Raw genomic sequence first — 17,726 nt, 5'->3', positions numbered from 1 at the left:
ATCACCAGATATAGAAGAAACTTCAGGTGTGCCCCACGGAAGTGGGTCGGGACTCTTGCTGTTCATGTTGTATATTAATGGCCTTGCAGACAGTAAGTCATAGTAAAATCAGGCTTTTTGCAGATGATGCAGTTATCTATAATGAATCACTGTCTGAGAAAATCTGCATAAATATTCAGTCAGATTTTGTTAAGATTTCAATGTTGGGCAGAGAGTGGCAACTTGCTCTAAATGTTCAGAAATGTAAAATTTTTCACTTTACAAAATGGAAAAAAAAAAGAAAAAACATAGTATGCTATGACTATAATACCGATGAGTCACTGTTGGAATTGGCCAACTCATCCAAGTATCTGAGTGTAACACTATGTAGGGAATGATCCCATAGGTCGTCTTAGGTAAAGCAGGTGGTAGACTTCAGTTTATTGGTAGAATACTGGTGAAGTGCAATCAGCCTACAAAGGAGATTGCTTACAAATCACTTGTGTGGCCCATTCTAGAACATTGCTCAAGTTTGTAGGACCTGTACCAGATAGGACTAACATGGGATAGTGAACATATACAGAGAAGGGCAGCATGAATGGTCACGGGTTTGTTTAATCCATAGGATAGTGACGGAGCTGAACTGGAAGACTCTTCCTGATAAATGTAAACTATCCTGAGAAAATCTATTAACAATGTTTCATGAACTGGCTTTAAATGATTACTCTATGAACATACTACAATCCTCTACATATTGCCCACATAGGGATCTTGAGGATGAGATTAGAATAATTACTGCATGCACAGAGGCATTTAAACAATCATTCTTTCTGATCTCCATATGCAAATGGAACAGGAAGATATTCTAATAACTGGTACAATGGGATGATTTGCAGAGTATAACTGTAGATGTAGATATAGCTGTAGCTGGTGAAGGGGAGGGGCCCGGGAGGGGGTCCGCAATGACTAACAGGTGCCAAAGATGGGGGGCACTTCTCCTGCCATGTAATGGAAGTGGCACTGAGAAGGGGGTGGAAGGAGAGGGCGGGTGAAAGAGGGGAGTGGGAACCACAGGGGAAGGGGAGAAAAGAAAGCAGTGCGACTGGGATGAGGAGGAGAGAGTGGGACAGGACGTAACAAAGACAAAGTCAGGTACCATAGACCAGGGTGAAGTTGGTCATATTTCTGATGAGCCTCACTGCAGGATAAACAATCAATGGACATACACACCTGTTATCTTCTTTTCCTTCTTATAAAACATGCAATCATAGTGATCATGGTAAGTGATGGTCATGAGATGACAATTAACACACACAGGCTGTGGAACACAGGGGGATGCCCCCTCATGGAGTGGATGTCCACATTCATCGTATAAAGGGTGCACTTTATAATGCGAAGACATTGCCCAAAATAGAAACACTGAAAATTTGAAGGCTAAGTTTTCTACAAAAAATGACTCCCTGAATCTATTCAATGACTGGAAATGAGTTATGGACACTGGGATGTTGGCAAGATGGTCGCACGAAGGGACACAGACTGGGCAACAAGATAAGGTCTTACTAACAGCGAACCCAACCACATCTTACCCAGTGAGTCCTCTTCATCAAACTTGTCTTAGCTAGTTTCCATGAAAAGTAATGGCTTGGTGATGGTAAAAGTGAACCAGTCAGTACTGCTGCAGCCCAGGTAGTAGGGAACGATTTCACTCCAAGCCGGTGAGTGTGGCCCTCCTCCCGAGCGGTAGCCGGGGAAGGGAAGGCTGCAGTGTTATATGAACCAGCATTAAAAGATCCTTTCCTAACTGAAGAGATGGCCTTAGAGGAATGGCCAGTTTTTTTTTTTTTTTTTTCTTTTGAGCTTAATAAAGTGTCCACTCTGATCCAACCACTCTGACCAGGAGCTCTCCCCATGGGTGGCTAACAGCCACAGCAAAAGGCCACCTGGCACGGCAGCTGTAGCCAGGAGTTTTGATTCTCCAGAATGGCAAGCAACCATTCCTGGACATACGAGGATGGTTTGAAAAGCTCTCAGAACTGAATAGAAAAAAATTACTTACATCACTGAAACTTCTTTTTATTTTTCAATATTGTCTCCTTGTAAATTAATGCACTTGGTCCAAGGATGTTCCAACACCTTGATCCCATCTCGAAAATGAGTTTCCTCCAGGCCTGTAAAATAGTTGTCAACTCCGGTTATCAATTCTTCTTTTGACGTGAATCTTTGTCTATCACAAAACAATTTCAATTTTGGGACGAGATGGAAGTCTGACGGAGCCATATCAGATGAATAAGGTGGGTGTGGCAACAATTCATACCTTAGTTCACTTAATTTTGCCATGGCGACAGCACGTGTGTGGGCACACATTGTCTTGATGGAAGAAGACTTTCTTCCTTGCTAAACTTGGCCTTTTTTTGCATATCATTTGTTGCAATTTGTCCAGGAGGTTAGCACAGTATTCTCCAGTAATTGTCTGTCTAGTTGGGAGATAATCTACAAACAGAATCCCTTTTACATCCCAGAACACTGATGCCATGACCTTTCCCACTGAAGAAATTGTCTTTGCTTTCTTTGGTGGTGGAGAATCAGCAGGTTTCCACTGCTTTGAATGTTGTTTTGTCTCTGGGGTATAGCAGTGCACCCAATTTCATATGTGGTCACAAACCAGGACAAAAAAATCTTGTTTGTTTCTCCTTAAACAGGAGAAACATTGTTCTGATATGTCCATTCTCACGCGTATTTGATCCAGTGTCAGGAGTCGCAGCATCCATTTGCAGATAATTTTTTCACTTCTAATTCTTCAGTTAAAATGTGATATACCCTTTCAGATGACATCTGGCAAGTGTGAGCAATTCCATGCACTTCCAATCAGCGATCCTCCATGACCATTTAATGCACTTTTGCAATGATTTATGGAGTAGTGACTCATCTTGGCTGACCACTGCGTGGATCATCGTGTAAGCTCTCCCGACCAAATTTAAATTCATTTGTCCACTTGGCAACACTTGAATATGAAGGAGCAGAGTCCCCCTGTGTGTATTCTGGAAATCAGCATGAATGTCCTTTGCTTTCGTACCTTTGTTTATGAAGTACTTAATCACTGCTCGAAGCTCGATTTTTTCCATCTTCGCAAATCACTATGTGGGAACAACAATAGAGCCACGTCACCACCACAGCTCTCTTCCAAGAGCACTGACGTGGCCCGTGTTTACAGGCAACAGTCCAATGAATATCACATGAACAACTCCTTGTGCTAGCGCTTACCTCTCGTGGTGATTCCGAGAACTTTCCAAACCACCCTCGTACACAGGGAGGTAGCAGCCCAGGTATCATAAGTGTGAACCCTGTGCTGTCAAGCAGTTCAATAAAAAGGGTACATAATGAGCCCACCACACAGACGCTACTGTGCTGGCTATATAGCATTGAAGGACAACAGCACTGAGGAAAAGATGGAAGAGGTGGTCACACACCAGAGACATTAAGTAAGGTGTTCTTCCCTGGCTAGCTCATACATTTAGAAGTGGAGATCACACCCAAAGGGGACCAAAAATACCATAAAAAAAGGGAAAAAACACTTATGAGACAGCCAAAACCACAAGGATAGCCATGCCAACATAAGCAACAACTCCGAGAGATGGGAAGGAGGGAGCAGAGGGGAAGGAGGGAGCAGAGGGGAAGGAGCGAGAACAGAGAGGAAGGAGCACGTGGAAGGGAATGGAGCTTGGTAAGGATGCAAGGGCTGCAATAGCTCGGAACCCCATGTGCACCACACACAATCTCATAAGGGAGCTGTGAGCCCCTTGGGAGTAGCAGGGTGGTGGCTGGAACAGGAAAAGGGGGGAGCAGCAGCGATATACGAGCACCCTCCACCACATTACTTAAGGTGGCTTGCAGAGTATAGATGTCAATGCAGTTGCAAGGAATCTACACCTACAACTTGATACCTCCTACTTGGCTCAAAACTAAAGATAGATCGGCAGTTCTACTAACAAAACCGATTGTTAATTTCACCATGTCTGGATTTTATTTAATTGGTTTTTGGAGTGACATCTCATGGCAATTATGGGAGCAGATCATGATGTAATTAATTTGTTTACTACCTACATAAATATTCAATGTGGTTAATTGGTGCAAGCACGTGACTGTATAGCCTATATATTTTAATTTGTGGCATATCATGTGTCCGAGGCTGCCTCAGAGGACAATGTTTGAAGGCCACAAAGAAAATAAAACAAAAAAGAAAACATTTGATGATGACAGCACCCCTCTAGTAAAGCTTAGTACCCACCAATTCATTGTTAAGACTCATGGCCGCAGTTATTTGTTGTGGACCATTTGTGGCAGACTTTTTTGCCCTATCATGCAAAGAATCGTATTCACATCCATGTTTGACTCAAGGAAAGCAGGAAGCTGAAACATGAGTTATCTGCTGCGCTGCTGACAAAATGTTATTTTACATAAATGAAGCAAAGATGCATCCCATGCTGAAGTACTTTTTCAGAAAACATTTTACTTTTTGCATAAAAAATATAAAACCACAGATTTTGGATTTGCATGTTTTTTACACTATGCAACTGCTCTGAAACAATATTATGAAAAGGAAAGTTGCAACTCAGTAACAGCGGAGATGCTGAGTCGCAGATAGGCACAACAAAAAGACTTTCACAATTAAAGTTTTTGGCCATTAAGGCCTTCATTAACAATAAACAACTCACACACACACACACACACACACACACGACTGCAGTCTCAGTCAACTGAAACCACACAGTTCTGAAACAATTGCAATAAACTGGATGTCACTTTGGCAACTTGCATGCCCCTAATCAGTTATCCAACTAGGAAAAAGGAGACCTACAGTGTAATGTGGGATTTAACCTCATTTCACTTCTGTTAAATCTCCACATCACAGAGATGAATGTTAGGTTAAAAGACAAAAGTGGGGGAAGTGTGGTACCGCTGGGATTCGATCTCTCAACATTTCGGTTTCCAAGCCTGCACTTTACCGCTAGATGACCACACCAGGCATAGTTGTTAGTCAGGATTCCCTGCTCCAGAGTCACTGCTCCTCTCTCAAGCCACTAGGTGGCAATGGCATTGTTTCCACAGCAGCAGGTACGTTAATGCACAATTATTCAGGATTTCCACAAAATATTTATAAATTATTTACACAAGCCTACTCATGATCTGTTGGTCAAAACAGGATCAAAGTCCTTAGCGTAGTTCCTGAGATATGCACAAATATACATACGGAAGCAAGCAGGTGATTTCGGTTTATGTATACTGACAAGAGATGCCTCTCAGAACTGTTCTGTTGTACTCCAACAAGTCACTATTTAATGTTTTGAAATGTACATAAATATCAGTTTCCTCGTATTTTGCTATCCTCGTTCTTTGATTGTAATCTCACTAAGTAGTTTGATCATACCATTTGGAAAATGTTACAGCTAAAATACTATTTGCCTGATAGTTTCATATTTCTTGTCTTGCAACTGAGAACTAAAATAATAATGTGATTTGGGGAGGGGGAGGGGGGAGGCGAGTGGGGAACCGTGCCTAGCTATCAGATTTGCTACACACAAGTGTAGCAATGCTCTTAATTGTGCTCAGACAACTGCTGTATATTTCAAAAGTACAATAAACCATGTTTTTTTTACTATAACACAATTACTGTTTTACGATATTTCAAACTGCAGACACAATGAGGAAAAAAAATCTGAAAATATTCGCAATTAATACAAAAATCTTTTAGTGAAAGACTGGTAATGTTTACCTGGCCTAGATATGGCCCATATTCATCTTCCGTAGGAAGTCCACCGTGTTTCATCATCCATTGGTAGGAGCGGAAATCTTCACCACCATCGCAGCCATTGTTGCCATAACCCCAACTACAGTCTATCAGTGCCTGAAACATGGTATTGCTATTTAAAAGCCAAACCTTGATCATCACCTCTTTACAATACTGTGAGTCCCTGGAAAGAGCAAACCAAGAAACAGTAAAAAGGCAGTTTATACAAGAAATGTTCTTATGCATCTGAACACAGCAGTTTTATTGTTATTATTATTATTTCTTTACTTTCTCAGACATTAAGTCTGGTTTAAAATGGAAAGTGACGCAGACCTTGATCAGGCGTCACTTCCTTTTAACTGTACGGTATGTGTTATATTGCATTTAGGAACTTTCGGGTAATTGAACATGTATCAATAATTACAGATTTCTGTAGTTGTATACGTAAGTTTGGATGTAGTTGTATTGCATTGATGTACTGGTGGATACTGTGTGGTATGACTCCTGTAGTTGATAGTATAATTGGTATAATGTCAACTTTATCCTGATGCCACATGTCCTTGACTTCCTCAGCCAGTTGGATGTATTTTTCAATTTTTTCTCCTGTTTTCTTTTGTATATTTGTTGTATTGGGTATGGATATTTCGATTAGTTGTGTTAATTTCTTCTTTTTATTGGTGAGTATGATGTCAGGTTTGTTATGTGGTGTTGTTTTATCTGTTATAATGGTTCTGTTCCAGTATAATTTGTATTCATCATTCTCCAGTACACTTTGTGGTGCATACTTGTATGTGGGAACGTGTTGTTTTATAAGTTTATGTTGTAAGGCAAGCTGTTGATGTATTATTTTTGCTACATTGTCATGTCTTCTGGGGTATTCTGTATTTGCTAGTATTGTACATCCGCTTGTTATGTGATCTACTGTTTCTATTTGTTGTTTGCAAAGTCTGCATTTATCTGTTGTGGTATTGGGATCTTTAATAATATGCTTGCTGTAATATCTGGTGTTTATTGTTTGTCCTGTATTGCAATCATGAATCGTTCCGTCTCACTGTATATATTGCCTTTTCTTAGCCATGTGTTGGATGCGTCTTGATCGATGTGTGGCTGTGTTAGATGATACGGGTGCTTGCCATGTAGTGTTTTCTTTTTCCAATTTACTTTCTTCGTATCTGTTGATGTTATGTGATCCAAAGGGTTGTAGAAGTGGTTATGAAATTGCAGTGGTGGCACTGTGATCGTGTAAGTGTATTGAGTGCTTCTAGGTCTGTGTTACTCCATTTCACTACTCCAAATGAGTAGGTCAATATTGGTATGGCATAAGTATTTATAGCTTTTGTCTTGTTTCTTGCTGTCAATTCTGTTTTCAGAATTTTGTTAGTCTTTGTCTATATTTTTCTTTTAGTTCTTCTTTAATATTTGTATTATCTATTCCTATTTTTTGTCTGTATCCTAGATATTTATAGGCATCTGTTTTTTCCATCGCTTCTATGCAGTCGCTGTGGTTATCCAATATGTAATCTTCTTGTTTAGTGTGTTTTCCCTTGACTATGCTATTTTTCTTACATTTGTCTGTTCGAAAAGCCATACTTATATCATTGCTGAATACTTCTGTTATCTTTAGTAATTGGTTGAGTTGTTGATTTGTTGCTGCCAGTAGTTTTAGATCATCCATGTATAGCAAATGTGTGATTTTGTGTGGGTATGTTCCAGTAATATTGTATCCATAATTTGTATTATTTAGCATGTTGGATAGTGGGTTCAGAGCAAGGCAGAACCAGAAAGGACTTAATGAGTCTCCTTGGTATATTCCACGCTTAATCTGTATTGGCTGTGATGTGATATTATTTGAATTTGTTTGGATATTAAGTGTGGTTTTCCAATTTTTCATTACTATGTTTAGGAACTGTATCAATTTAGGATCTATTTTGTATATTTCCAATATTTGTAGTAACCATGAGTGGGGTACACTATCAAAAGCTTTTTGGTAATCAATGTATGCGTAGTGTAGCGACCTTTGTTTAGTTTTAGCTTGATATGTCACCTCTGCATCTATTATCAGTTGCTCTTTACATCCTCGTGCTCCTTTGCAACAGCCTTTTTGCTCTTCATTTATAATTTTGTTCTGTGTTGTATGTGTAATTAATTTCTGTTTAATGATTGAAGTTAATATTTTGTATATTGTTGGTAGGCATGTTATGGGGCGATATTTAGCTGGGTTCGCTGTGTCTGCTTGATCTTTAGGTTTCAGATAAGTTATTCCATGTGTAAGTGTATCAGGGAATGTGTATGGGTCTGCAATGTAACTGTTAAATAATTTAGTTAGATGTGAATGTGTTGAGGTGAACTTCTTTAACCAGAAATTTGCTATTTTATCATTTCCAGGGGCTTTCCAATTGTGAGTAGAATTAATTGCTTGGGTGACTTCATGTTGCAAAATTATCACTTCAGGCATTTGTGGTATCATCTTGTATGTGTCTGTTTCCGCTTGTATCCACCGTGCATGCCTGTTATGTTGTACCGGGTTTGACCACATGTTGCTCCAGAAGTGTTCCATGTCTGTTATGTTTGGTGGATTGTTTATTTTAATGTGTGTGTTATCTATTGTCTGGTAAAATTTCTTTTGGTTTGTGTTGAATGTTTGGTTTTGTTTCCTTCTATTTTCACTTTTTTTGTATCTTCTGAGTCGTTTGGCTAATGCTTGTAATTTCTGCTTCTTTTCGTCTAATTGCTCTGTCGCTTCTTGTTGTGAGATTTTACCTAACCTTTTTCGTTTTTTTTTCCGAGATTTCATTTCTTATAAATTGTGTTAGGTGTCCAATGTCTTTTCTCAGTTTTTCTATTCTGATCTGTAGCCTGTGTTGCCATGCTGGTTTTGTGGGTTTCTTCTGTGTGTTGGTTGGTTCTGATCTCTGTCTAGTGTGTATATTTAGTGTAGTGAGTGCTCCTATATAAACCAGTAGTTGTAACTCTTCCATAGTTGTGTTTTCATTTATTTTGTTGTGTATGATTGTGTTGATAGTTTTTATTGTTGTTTCGACTTGTGGGTTATTTGGTGGTCTATGCAAGAATGGTCTAATGTCTGTATTTGTGTCTTTGTATTCTATATATGTTAGCTGAAATTTTTCTTCTATATCTAGCATCTGTGTCACTTCGTGTTCTATTTGTGCTTGTTCTGGTGGCTGTCTTAAGATTTTGTTTTCCTCTGATTGTTTAATTGGTGCGTGTTGTTCTTTGTTTGTTTGCTCTGGGATGTTTGAGTCCATTACTGTATTTTCTTCTTCTTCTGATTGCACATTATTTTGTTCCAGTATTTGTTGTACTTCTTGTTTGATGTTTTCTAATTCTGACTGGGGTATCCTGTTATTTTTGATTATTACACGGATCTGATCAGCTAGTCGTTGTTCTGTTAAAAATTTTAATTCTGGGTATCTGGTAATAAATGTTGTGTATACTTGTGATCTGTATCCAGTTATGTTGGTTCCTAGGTTTGTTGCTTGGTAATAACAGAACATGAGGTGTCGATTAACTTCATCTGACCATCTCATCCTCTGTCTTTGTTTTCCTTCTAGGGTGGTTGCAGGAAGCATATCCTGCACAACACCTCTATTTGGATTTAAATCATTTTCCAGTTGGCTAGCAGTGTCGTTACCATTGTGGGCGGGCATAGGGTTCAAGCGTCGTCCCCGACCATGACGGCGCTTGTCCGAGGCTTCTTTAGTTCTGTCCTGAACCAACTAATCACACTAAAAGGGGGGTTAGCCCTATTAGTGGTTTGTTCTTTTCGTCGCCTTTTACGACTGGCAGAACATACATATTATTATTATTATTATTATTATTATTATTATTATTATTATTATTATTGTAAGCCTATACATAATCAGTTAGCAGCAAATCTGAAATTATTCTGAACATAAAATGAAAGTGTAGCTCCCTACACGTCAACCTTCACAGGTTCACGCGAAGTGCAGTATTGTGCAATGATGCTAGGCTGTTACGCATGCATACCAATTGAATCACTGTTGTGTAGTTCCAAGCTTGGCCACCAGGAATGCTGTGTTGTATGTACAATTCATTTCTCCATGCTCACATTTACTCTCAGATTTAAATTTATGCTCTGTTGTTGTTCTACTCAACTAATCTCTGACACCGTGCTATGGAATTTCTCTCTGTTTGTTATCACTGTGAAAAATAAACACTACATTTTTCCTGTTAGTTACCATTATCTGCATCTTTGAATTTTGGATAAAATTGAGTAACTACATGGGTGATTGAAAGGAACAGTACTGCGTCAGAGTCTCTGTGAATCGTGCAGTGGTCAAACAGTGCCCCATTTCTAGATTATCAGTTGCTTGCCACCTTTCTGGACAGACAATCCGTCCTCTGGTTTGTGCAAGCAGAGGCAAGTGTCTGCTGCACGGGAGTAACAGCTGACGTGACTAAGTCTGCCCTCATCATAAGTCAATTGGACCACAGATTTGCAGCCAAGGTGCAGAACATCATTACCATACTACCCGATCTGGATTCATACACTACGCTCAAGACAGAATTGATACGATGTGTGGCTGCCTCCCAGGAAGATCGCATAAGGCAAGTGCTAACACAGCAAGAAATCAGTGATAGGAAGCCATCACAGCACCTGCATCATCTGTGCAGCAGTTGACACAGGCCACAGTACCAAATAACTTTTTATGCACATCATGGAGCAGGCACGTGCCACCACAGATCACAGATCACAGATCAAGGTAACCGTTGCCTCGCAGGTGGACATGCCGCTGGATGCCATAGCAAAGCTAGTTGACTGCATTCAAGACACAATCGCACCCACTCAGGTCAATGAAGCCGTGGTGTCATAACTGTGTAACAACCACACCAATGGTTGTGTGAGTAGTGACACACTTGTAGCAAAAGCTGAAATAGTGTGTGCCCAAGCTGGCACACTGTCATCACGTGACAGCGCTATAAACAGTAGAGGACAATACCAACGACATTTGAGGAGCAAATCTGCCAGCCGCACTATGACTCAATCGAATGATACACAGATGTGTTGGTACCAACACTGGTTCGGTGATCAGCAGTAGGCAACCGATTGCCAGACATCCTCGAAGAACCTGTTTTTCACTGGCAGAGATTCAGGCGTGAAATTCTTAACAGTTACTGAGCCAGATGTACGCATCATGCTTCGAATGTCAGTGCATTGTTACGTGCCATCAACTGCATTCCATCTGACAGCTGCAAACAACTCTTCAACTGATATGAAACTTCCTGGCAGATTAAAACTGTGTGCCCGACCGAGACTCGAACTCGGGACCTTTGCCTTTCGTGGGCAAGTGCTCTACCAACTGAGCTACCGAAGCACGACTCACGCCCGGTACTCACAGCTTTACTTCTGCCAGTACCTCGGTGATCAGCAGTAGGCAACCGATTGCCAGACATCCTCGAAGAACCTGTTTTTCACTGGCAGAGGTTCAGGCACACAGTTTTAATCTGCCAGGAAGTTTCATATCAGCGCACACTCCGCTGCAGAGTGAAAATCTCAGTCTGGAAACTCTTCAACTGCATTGTACGGCATTCAGTGGTTGGTGGTAACCTTGGACTGCAAGATTTCACCCTCGCGAACATCACAGAGGCTATCATCAGAGCAGACCTGGCACACTACTGGCTACTACCCGATGTCATGAATGCCTGGTAGGCAGACAGCATCACCAGCCTCACTGTCACTGGCTTCCATTGCAGCACAACAGTCTACAGTGCCAAGTTTATACAGGCTTCAGGTGGTGAGTACACTGCATTGCTGAGTTACTACTGAGCAGGCCACCCAGTGCCCTAAGACACATACCACATGATACAGTGCACCATGATGGACCCCCTTTGGCATGCAGGTATAGACACTTGGCCCCAGGCTATTTAGCAATTGCAAAGGCTGAATTTGATTTGATTTGATGTTATGGGAAGGCATAATACGACCATCTAAGAGCCCATGGTCCTCAGCACTGCACCTGGTGCCCATGATGCGACAGTCACACACTTAACTCTCAAACAGTTCCTGGCAGATATTATGTACCGCTGTTAAGGGATTTCAGTGACGCACAACATGGTGCCACTATTATCACCGTCTTGGACCGCACAAAAGCTTACACCCAGATACCTGTAGCTGTAGAAGACATACCAAAGACTACCATAATCATGCCTTTTGGATTATACGTGAGCATGTTTATGACTTTTGGTTTAGGCAATGCAGCTCAAACTGGGCAGAGATTTATAGATTCCGTAAACCTACCATTCTGCTTTGCTTACCTGGCGTTATCTGCCAATCTGGAATGACATCGTCAGCACCTGTTTTAAATTTTTGGACAACTAGAACAATATGGAGTTGTACTGAACACAGTCAAGTGTGATTTTGGGCAGCCAGAAGTGAAGTTTCTTGGTCATAAGATCTCAGCTGCAGGCTCCCTTCCTCTGACAGAAGGTAGAAGCAATACTACAGCTACACAGACCAGCCTTAGTCAAGAAATTGCGACAATTCTTGGGTGTGCTTACTTTTTACAGGCGATACCTTCCCCATCCCCCCATGAACCATGGACCTTGCCGTTGGTGGAGAGGCTTGCGTGCCTCAGCAATACAGATGGCCGTACCGTAGGTGCAACCACAACGGAGGGGTATCTGTTGAGAGGCCAGACAAACATGTGGTTCCTGAAGAGGGGCAGCAGCCTTTTCAGTAGTTGCAGGGGCAACAGTCTGGATGAGTGACTGATCTGGCCTTGTAACATTAACCAAAACGGCCTTGCTGTGCTGGTACTGCGAACGGCTGAAAGCAAGGGGAAACTACAGCCGTAATTTTTCCCGAGGAAATGCAGCTTTACTGTATGATTAAATGATGATGGCGTCCTCTTGGGTAAAATATTCCGGAGGTAAAATAGTCCCCCATTCGGATCTCCGGGCGGGGACTATTCAAGAGGACGTAGTTATCAGGAGAAAGAAAACTGGCGTTCTACGGATCGGAGCGTGGAATGTCAGATCCCTTAATCGGGCAGGTAGGTTAGAAAATTTAAAAAGGGAAATGGATAGGTTAAAGTTAGATATAGTGGGAATTGGTGAAGTTAGGTGGCAGGAGGAACAAGACTTTTGGTCAGGTGATTACAGGGTTATAAATACTAAATCAAATAGGGGTAATGCAGGAGTAGGTTTAATAATAAAAAAATAGGAGTGCGGGTTAGCTACTACAAACAGCATAGTGAACGCATTATTGTGGCCAAGATAGACACAAAGCCCATGCCTACTACAGTAGTACAAGTTTATATGCCAACTAGCTCTGCAGATGATGAAGAAATAGATGAAATGTATGACGAGATAAAAGAAATTATTCAGGTAGTGAAGGGGGACAAAAATTTAATAGTCATGGGTGACTGGAATTCGTCAGTAGGAAAAGGGAGTGAAGGAAACATAGTAGGTGAATATGGATTGGGGGGAAGAAATGAAAGAGGAAGCCGCCTTGTAGAATTTTGCACAGAGCATGACTTAATCATAGCTAACACTTGGTTCAAGAATCATAAAAGAAGGTTGTATACCTGGAAGAATCCTGGAGAAACTAAAAGGTATCATATAGATTATATAATGGTAAGACAGAGATTTAGGAACCAGGTTTTAAATTGTAAGTCATTTCCAGGGGAAGATGTGGATTCTGACCACAATCTATTGGTTATGAGCTGTAGCTTAAAACTGAAGAAACTGCAAAAAGGTGAGAATTTAAGGAGATGGGACCTGGATAAACTGAAAGAACCAGAGGTTGTAGAGAGTTTCAGGGAGAGCATAAGGGAACAACTAACAGGAATGGGGGAAAGAAATACAGTAGAAGAAGAATGGGTAGCTCCGAGGGATGAAGTAGTGACGGCAGCAGACAATCAAGTAGGTAAAAAGACGAGGGCTAATAGAAATCCTTGGGTAACAGAAGAAATATTGAATTTAATTGATGAAAGGAGAAAATATAAAAATGCAGTAAATGAAGTAGGCAAAAAGGAATACAAACGTCTCAAATATGAGATCGACAGGAAGTGCAAAATGGCTAAGCAGGGATGGCCAGAGGACAAATGTAAGGATGTAGAGGCTTGTCTCACTAGGGGTAAGATAGATACTGCCTACAGGAAAATTAAAGAGACCTTTGGAGAGAAGAGAACCACATGTATGAATATCAAGAGCTCAGATGGAAACCCGGTTCTAAGCAAAGAAGGGAAAGCAGAAGAGTGGAAGGAGTATATAGAGGGTTTATACAAGGGCGATGTACTTGAGGACAATATTATGGAAATGGAAGAAGATGTAGATGCAGATGAAATGGGAGATAAGATACTGCGTGAAGAGTTTGACAGAGCACTGAAAGACCTGAGTCGAAACAAGGCCCCCGGAGTAGACAACATTCCATTAGAACTACTGATGGCCTTGGGAGAGCCAGTCATGACAAAACTCTACCATCTGGTGAGCAAGATGTATGAGACAGGCGAAATACCCTCAGACTTCAAGAAGAATATAGTAATTCCAATCCCAAAGAAAGCAGTTGTTGACAGATGTCAAAATTACCAAACTATCAGTTTAATAAGTCACAGCTGCAAAATACTAACGCGAATTCTTTACAGACGAATGGAAAAACTGGTAGAAACGGACCTCGGGGAAGATCAGTTTGGATTCCGTAGAAATGTTGGAACACATGAGGCAATACTAACCTTACGACTTATCTTAGAAGAAAGATTAAGAAAAGGCAAACCTACGTTTCTAGCATTTGTAGACTTAGAGAAAGCTTTTGACAATGTTGACTGCAATACTCTCTTTCAAATTCTAAAGGTGGCAGGGGTAAAATACAGGGAGCGAAAGGCTATTTACAATTTGTACAGAAACCAGATGGCAGTTATAAGAGTCGAGGGGCATGAAAGGGAAGCACTGGTTGGGAAAGGAGTGAGACAGGGTTGTAGCCTCTCCCCGATGTTATTCAATCTGTATATTGAGCAAGCCGTAAAGGAAACAAAAGAAAAATTCGGAGTAGGTATTAAACCCATGGAGAAGAAATAAAAACTTTGAGGTTCGCCGATGACATTGTAATTCTGTCAGAGACAGCAAAGGACTTGGAAGAGCAGTTGAACGGAATGGATGGTGTCTTGAAAGGAGGATATAAGATGAACATCAACAAAAGCAAAACGAGGATAATGGAATGTAGTCAAATTAAATCTGGTGATGCTGAGGGAATTAGATTAGGAAATGAGACACTTAAAGTAGTAAAGGAGTTTTGCTATTTAGGGAGTAAAATAACTGATGATGGTCGATGTAGAGAGGATATAAAAAGTAGACTGGCAATGGCAAGGAAATAGTTTCTGAAGAAGAGAAATTTGTTAATGTCGAGTATAGATTTAAGTGTCAGGAAGTCGTTTCTGAAAGTATTTGTATGGAGTGTAGCCATGTATGGAAGTGAAACATGGACGATAACTAGTTTGGACAAGAAGAGAATAGAAGCTTTCGAAATGTGGTGCTACAGAAGAATGCTGAAGATAAGGTGGGTAGATCACGTAACTAATGAGGAGATATTGAATAGGATTGGGGAGAAGAGAAGTTTGTGGCACAACTTGACTAGAAGAAGGGATCGGTTGGTAGGACATGTTTTGAGGCATCAAGGGATCACAAACTTAGCATTGGAGGGCAGCGTGGAGGGTAAAAATCGTAGAGGGAGACCAAGAGATGAATACACGAAGCAGATTCAGAAGGATGTAGGTTGCAGTAGGTACTGGGAGATGAAGAAGCTTGCACGGGATAGAGCAGCATGGAGAGCTGCATCAAACCAGCCTCAGGACTGAAGACCACAACAACAAAACCTTCCCCATACAACTGAGCTACAAGAACCTTTGATTGCAGCAATGTTGGGTGATTATGTTAATGGCAAATTTCTTGTGCATGGGAAGATATGTGCTCCGCTTTCAAGGCTGCAAAGAAGAGCATGCCTGACACAGAGCGTTTAGTACACCCAAAGGTTGATGCACCACTAGCTGCTGCTGTGGATACAAGCCATACAGCCACTGAGGCAGCACTCCAGCAGTGGATGGACAAAGCCTGGCAGCCACTGGCATATTACTCACACAAACTGTCTCCTTCACAAAGGAAATACAGTACAGATGACCATGAGCTCCTGGCTGTGTACCAGGCTGTCAGATATTTTCGTCTGCAAGTTGAAGTGTGAGTTTTTACTATCTATATGGACCACAAGCCCTTGACATTTGCATTCAGGCACGACAGTGTCAACAGCTCACTTAGACAATTTAATCATCTCGAATTTGTGGCCTACTTCATTAGATGCATATCTAGAACTAACAACGTCATTGCAGATTGTCTGTCTCGGGTCAGCAGTGTCTCAAGTCCAATAGATTTTTTTCACACTTGTCCAAGTGCAACAGGAAGACAATAAGCTCAGTATATATGTCAACGATCCAGCATCAGAACTGAAGTTGCAGCTCTTGGATGCAACAGGAGAAGATACACATCTGTGTTGTGATGTCTCATGAGGTCAACCTCACCCTTTACTACCACCACCTTTCACCTTTCAGGAGGAAAGCTTTCAACATGATTTACGAGTTTTGCCATCCAGGTGTGCAACCTATGTTCCATCTGGTGTCTCAGCACTATGTGTGGCCGAGCAGGAAGAAAGACTGCCACGAGTGGGCCAGATTCTGTCTCAAGTGCCAGCAAAGCCGAGTGAGTAACATCCTGTCTCAAGTGCCAGCGATACAAGATTTCTTGACATGTAATTGCCCCAACTGGCCATTTTCCGAATACCACCACACGTTTTGCTCACATGCATTTTGACTTTGTTGGCCCACTTCTCCCATATGAAGGACAGAGGTATTTTTGTTGTCCTTCATTGATCGTAATACCTGCTGGCCTAAAGCAGTACCGGTAGCCAATATCACAGCCAAGGCATTAACTTCGTCTTTCGCAACAACAAAGTTGGTGAGATATGGGTGCCCACTGCATATCGCTACTGACCGCAGGCACCAGTTCGAGTCAGACTTGTTCACCCAGCTGACCAAGTTTAGTGGATATAACTATCACAAGACCAGAAGCTACCACCTGGCTAGCAATGGGATGATCAAGCACAGGCACCACTGTCTGAAGGCAGCGTTAATGTGCCTCCTCAGGGGACACCGCCTTAATGTAGCACTGTCCGTGTGGGTGAGGAGGTTCGTGTGCTCTGGATCCGGAGGGCTATGCTGGTGGTAGCGTAGCTACCAGCAGGGTTACCCATGCTGGACAGGCCGAAGGGGAGGAGCCAGACCAATGTGTCCCTCAACGACCTGTCGAAAACCTGTCTCCTATCCTTTTCCCATCCCTAGCCCATCCTTTTTCCCTTTCCTTCCCATTTCCCCCACATAACCGATGCTGGTATAGGGGTGCGGAGGAAATGCCAAGCCCATTTGCCGAACATCTGGCAAATCGTCAGTGCCTGGGCAATAAGGTGGCTGCCCCACCAAGGCAATTGGAAGCAGTGGGCCAATCACCCGCCCTTCTTAAATAACCTGATTACTGAAACCGAGACGAGAATACAAAACCGGATGGATAAACTGGTAACGACCTTTGGCATGAAAAGGAAAAAGAAAATTGGCTTTTGGAATATACGAACCTTGAGGGAGAGTAGCAAGCTGGAACAAGTGACAGGGGAAATGAATAACTGTAAGCTTGACATCCTGGGATTGAGCGAAGTGAGGGGGCCAGAATTTGGTGAAATGCAGACATCAGATGGAATTACGTTTTTATATTCAGGATGTGAAGAGGAACACTGGGATGGAATTGGGCTGTTGTTGACCAAGGCAGCAAAGAAGAGCCTTCTAGAATGGAGACCTGTGTCCAGCAGGATCACGACTGCCAGATTTAATATGAAGGTCCGAAACATGATGCTTATCCAATGCTATGCTCCCAGAGAGACATCAGAGAC

General features: G+C 41.7%; 1 protein-coding gene across 1 annotated transcript in view; it reads right to left on the bottom strand.

Moving 5' to 3' along the window:
- Positions 1-17,726, bottom strand: part of LOC126195324 (digestive cysteine proteinase 1) — an 83,333-nt gene that overhangs the window by 22,192 nt on the left and 43,415 nt on the right. The window contains exon 9 of the mRNA XM_049933890.1: positions 5,750-5,881. Within this exon, the coding sequence (XP_049789847.1) occupies positions 5,750-5,881 (132 nt within the window). The remainder of the gene's footprint in view (positions 1-5,749; positions 5,882-17,726) is intronic.

This window comes from Schistocerca nitens, chromosome 7 (assembly GCF_023898315.1).
Source record: "Schistocerca nitens isolate TAMUIC-IGC-003100 chromosome 7, iqSchNite1.1, whole genome shotgun sequence".
NCBI lineage: Eukaryota > Metazoa > Arthropoda > Insecta > Orthoptera > Acrididae > Schistocerca > Schistocerca nitens.
This window is presented reverse-complemented; position numbering and strand designations above follow the sequence as displayed.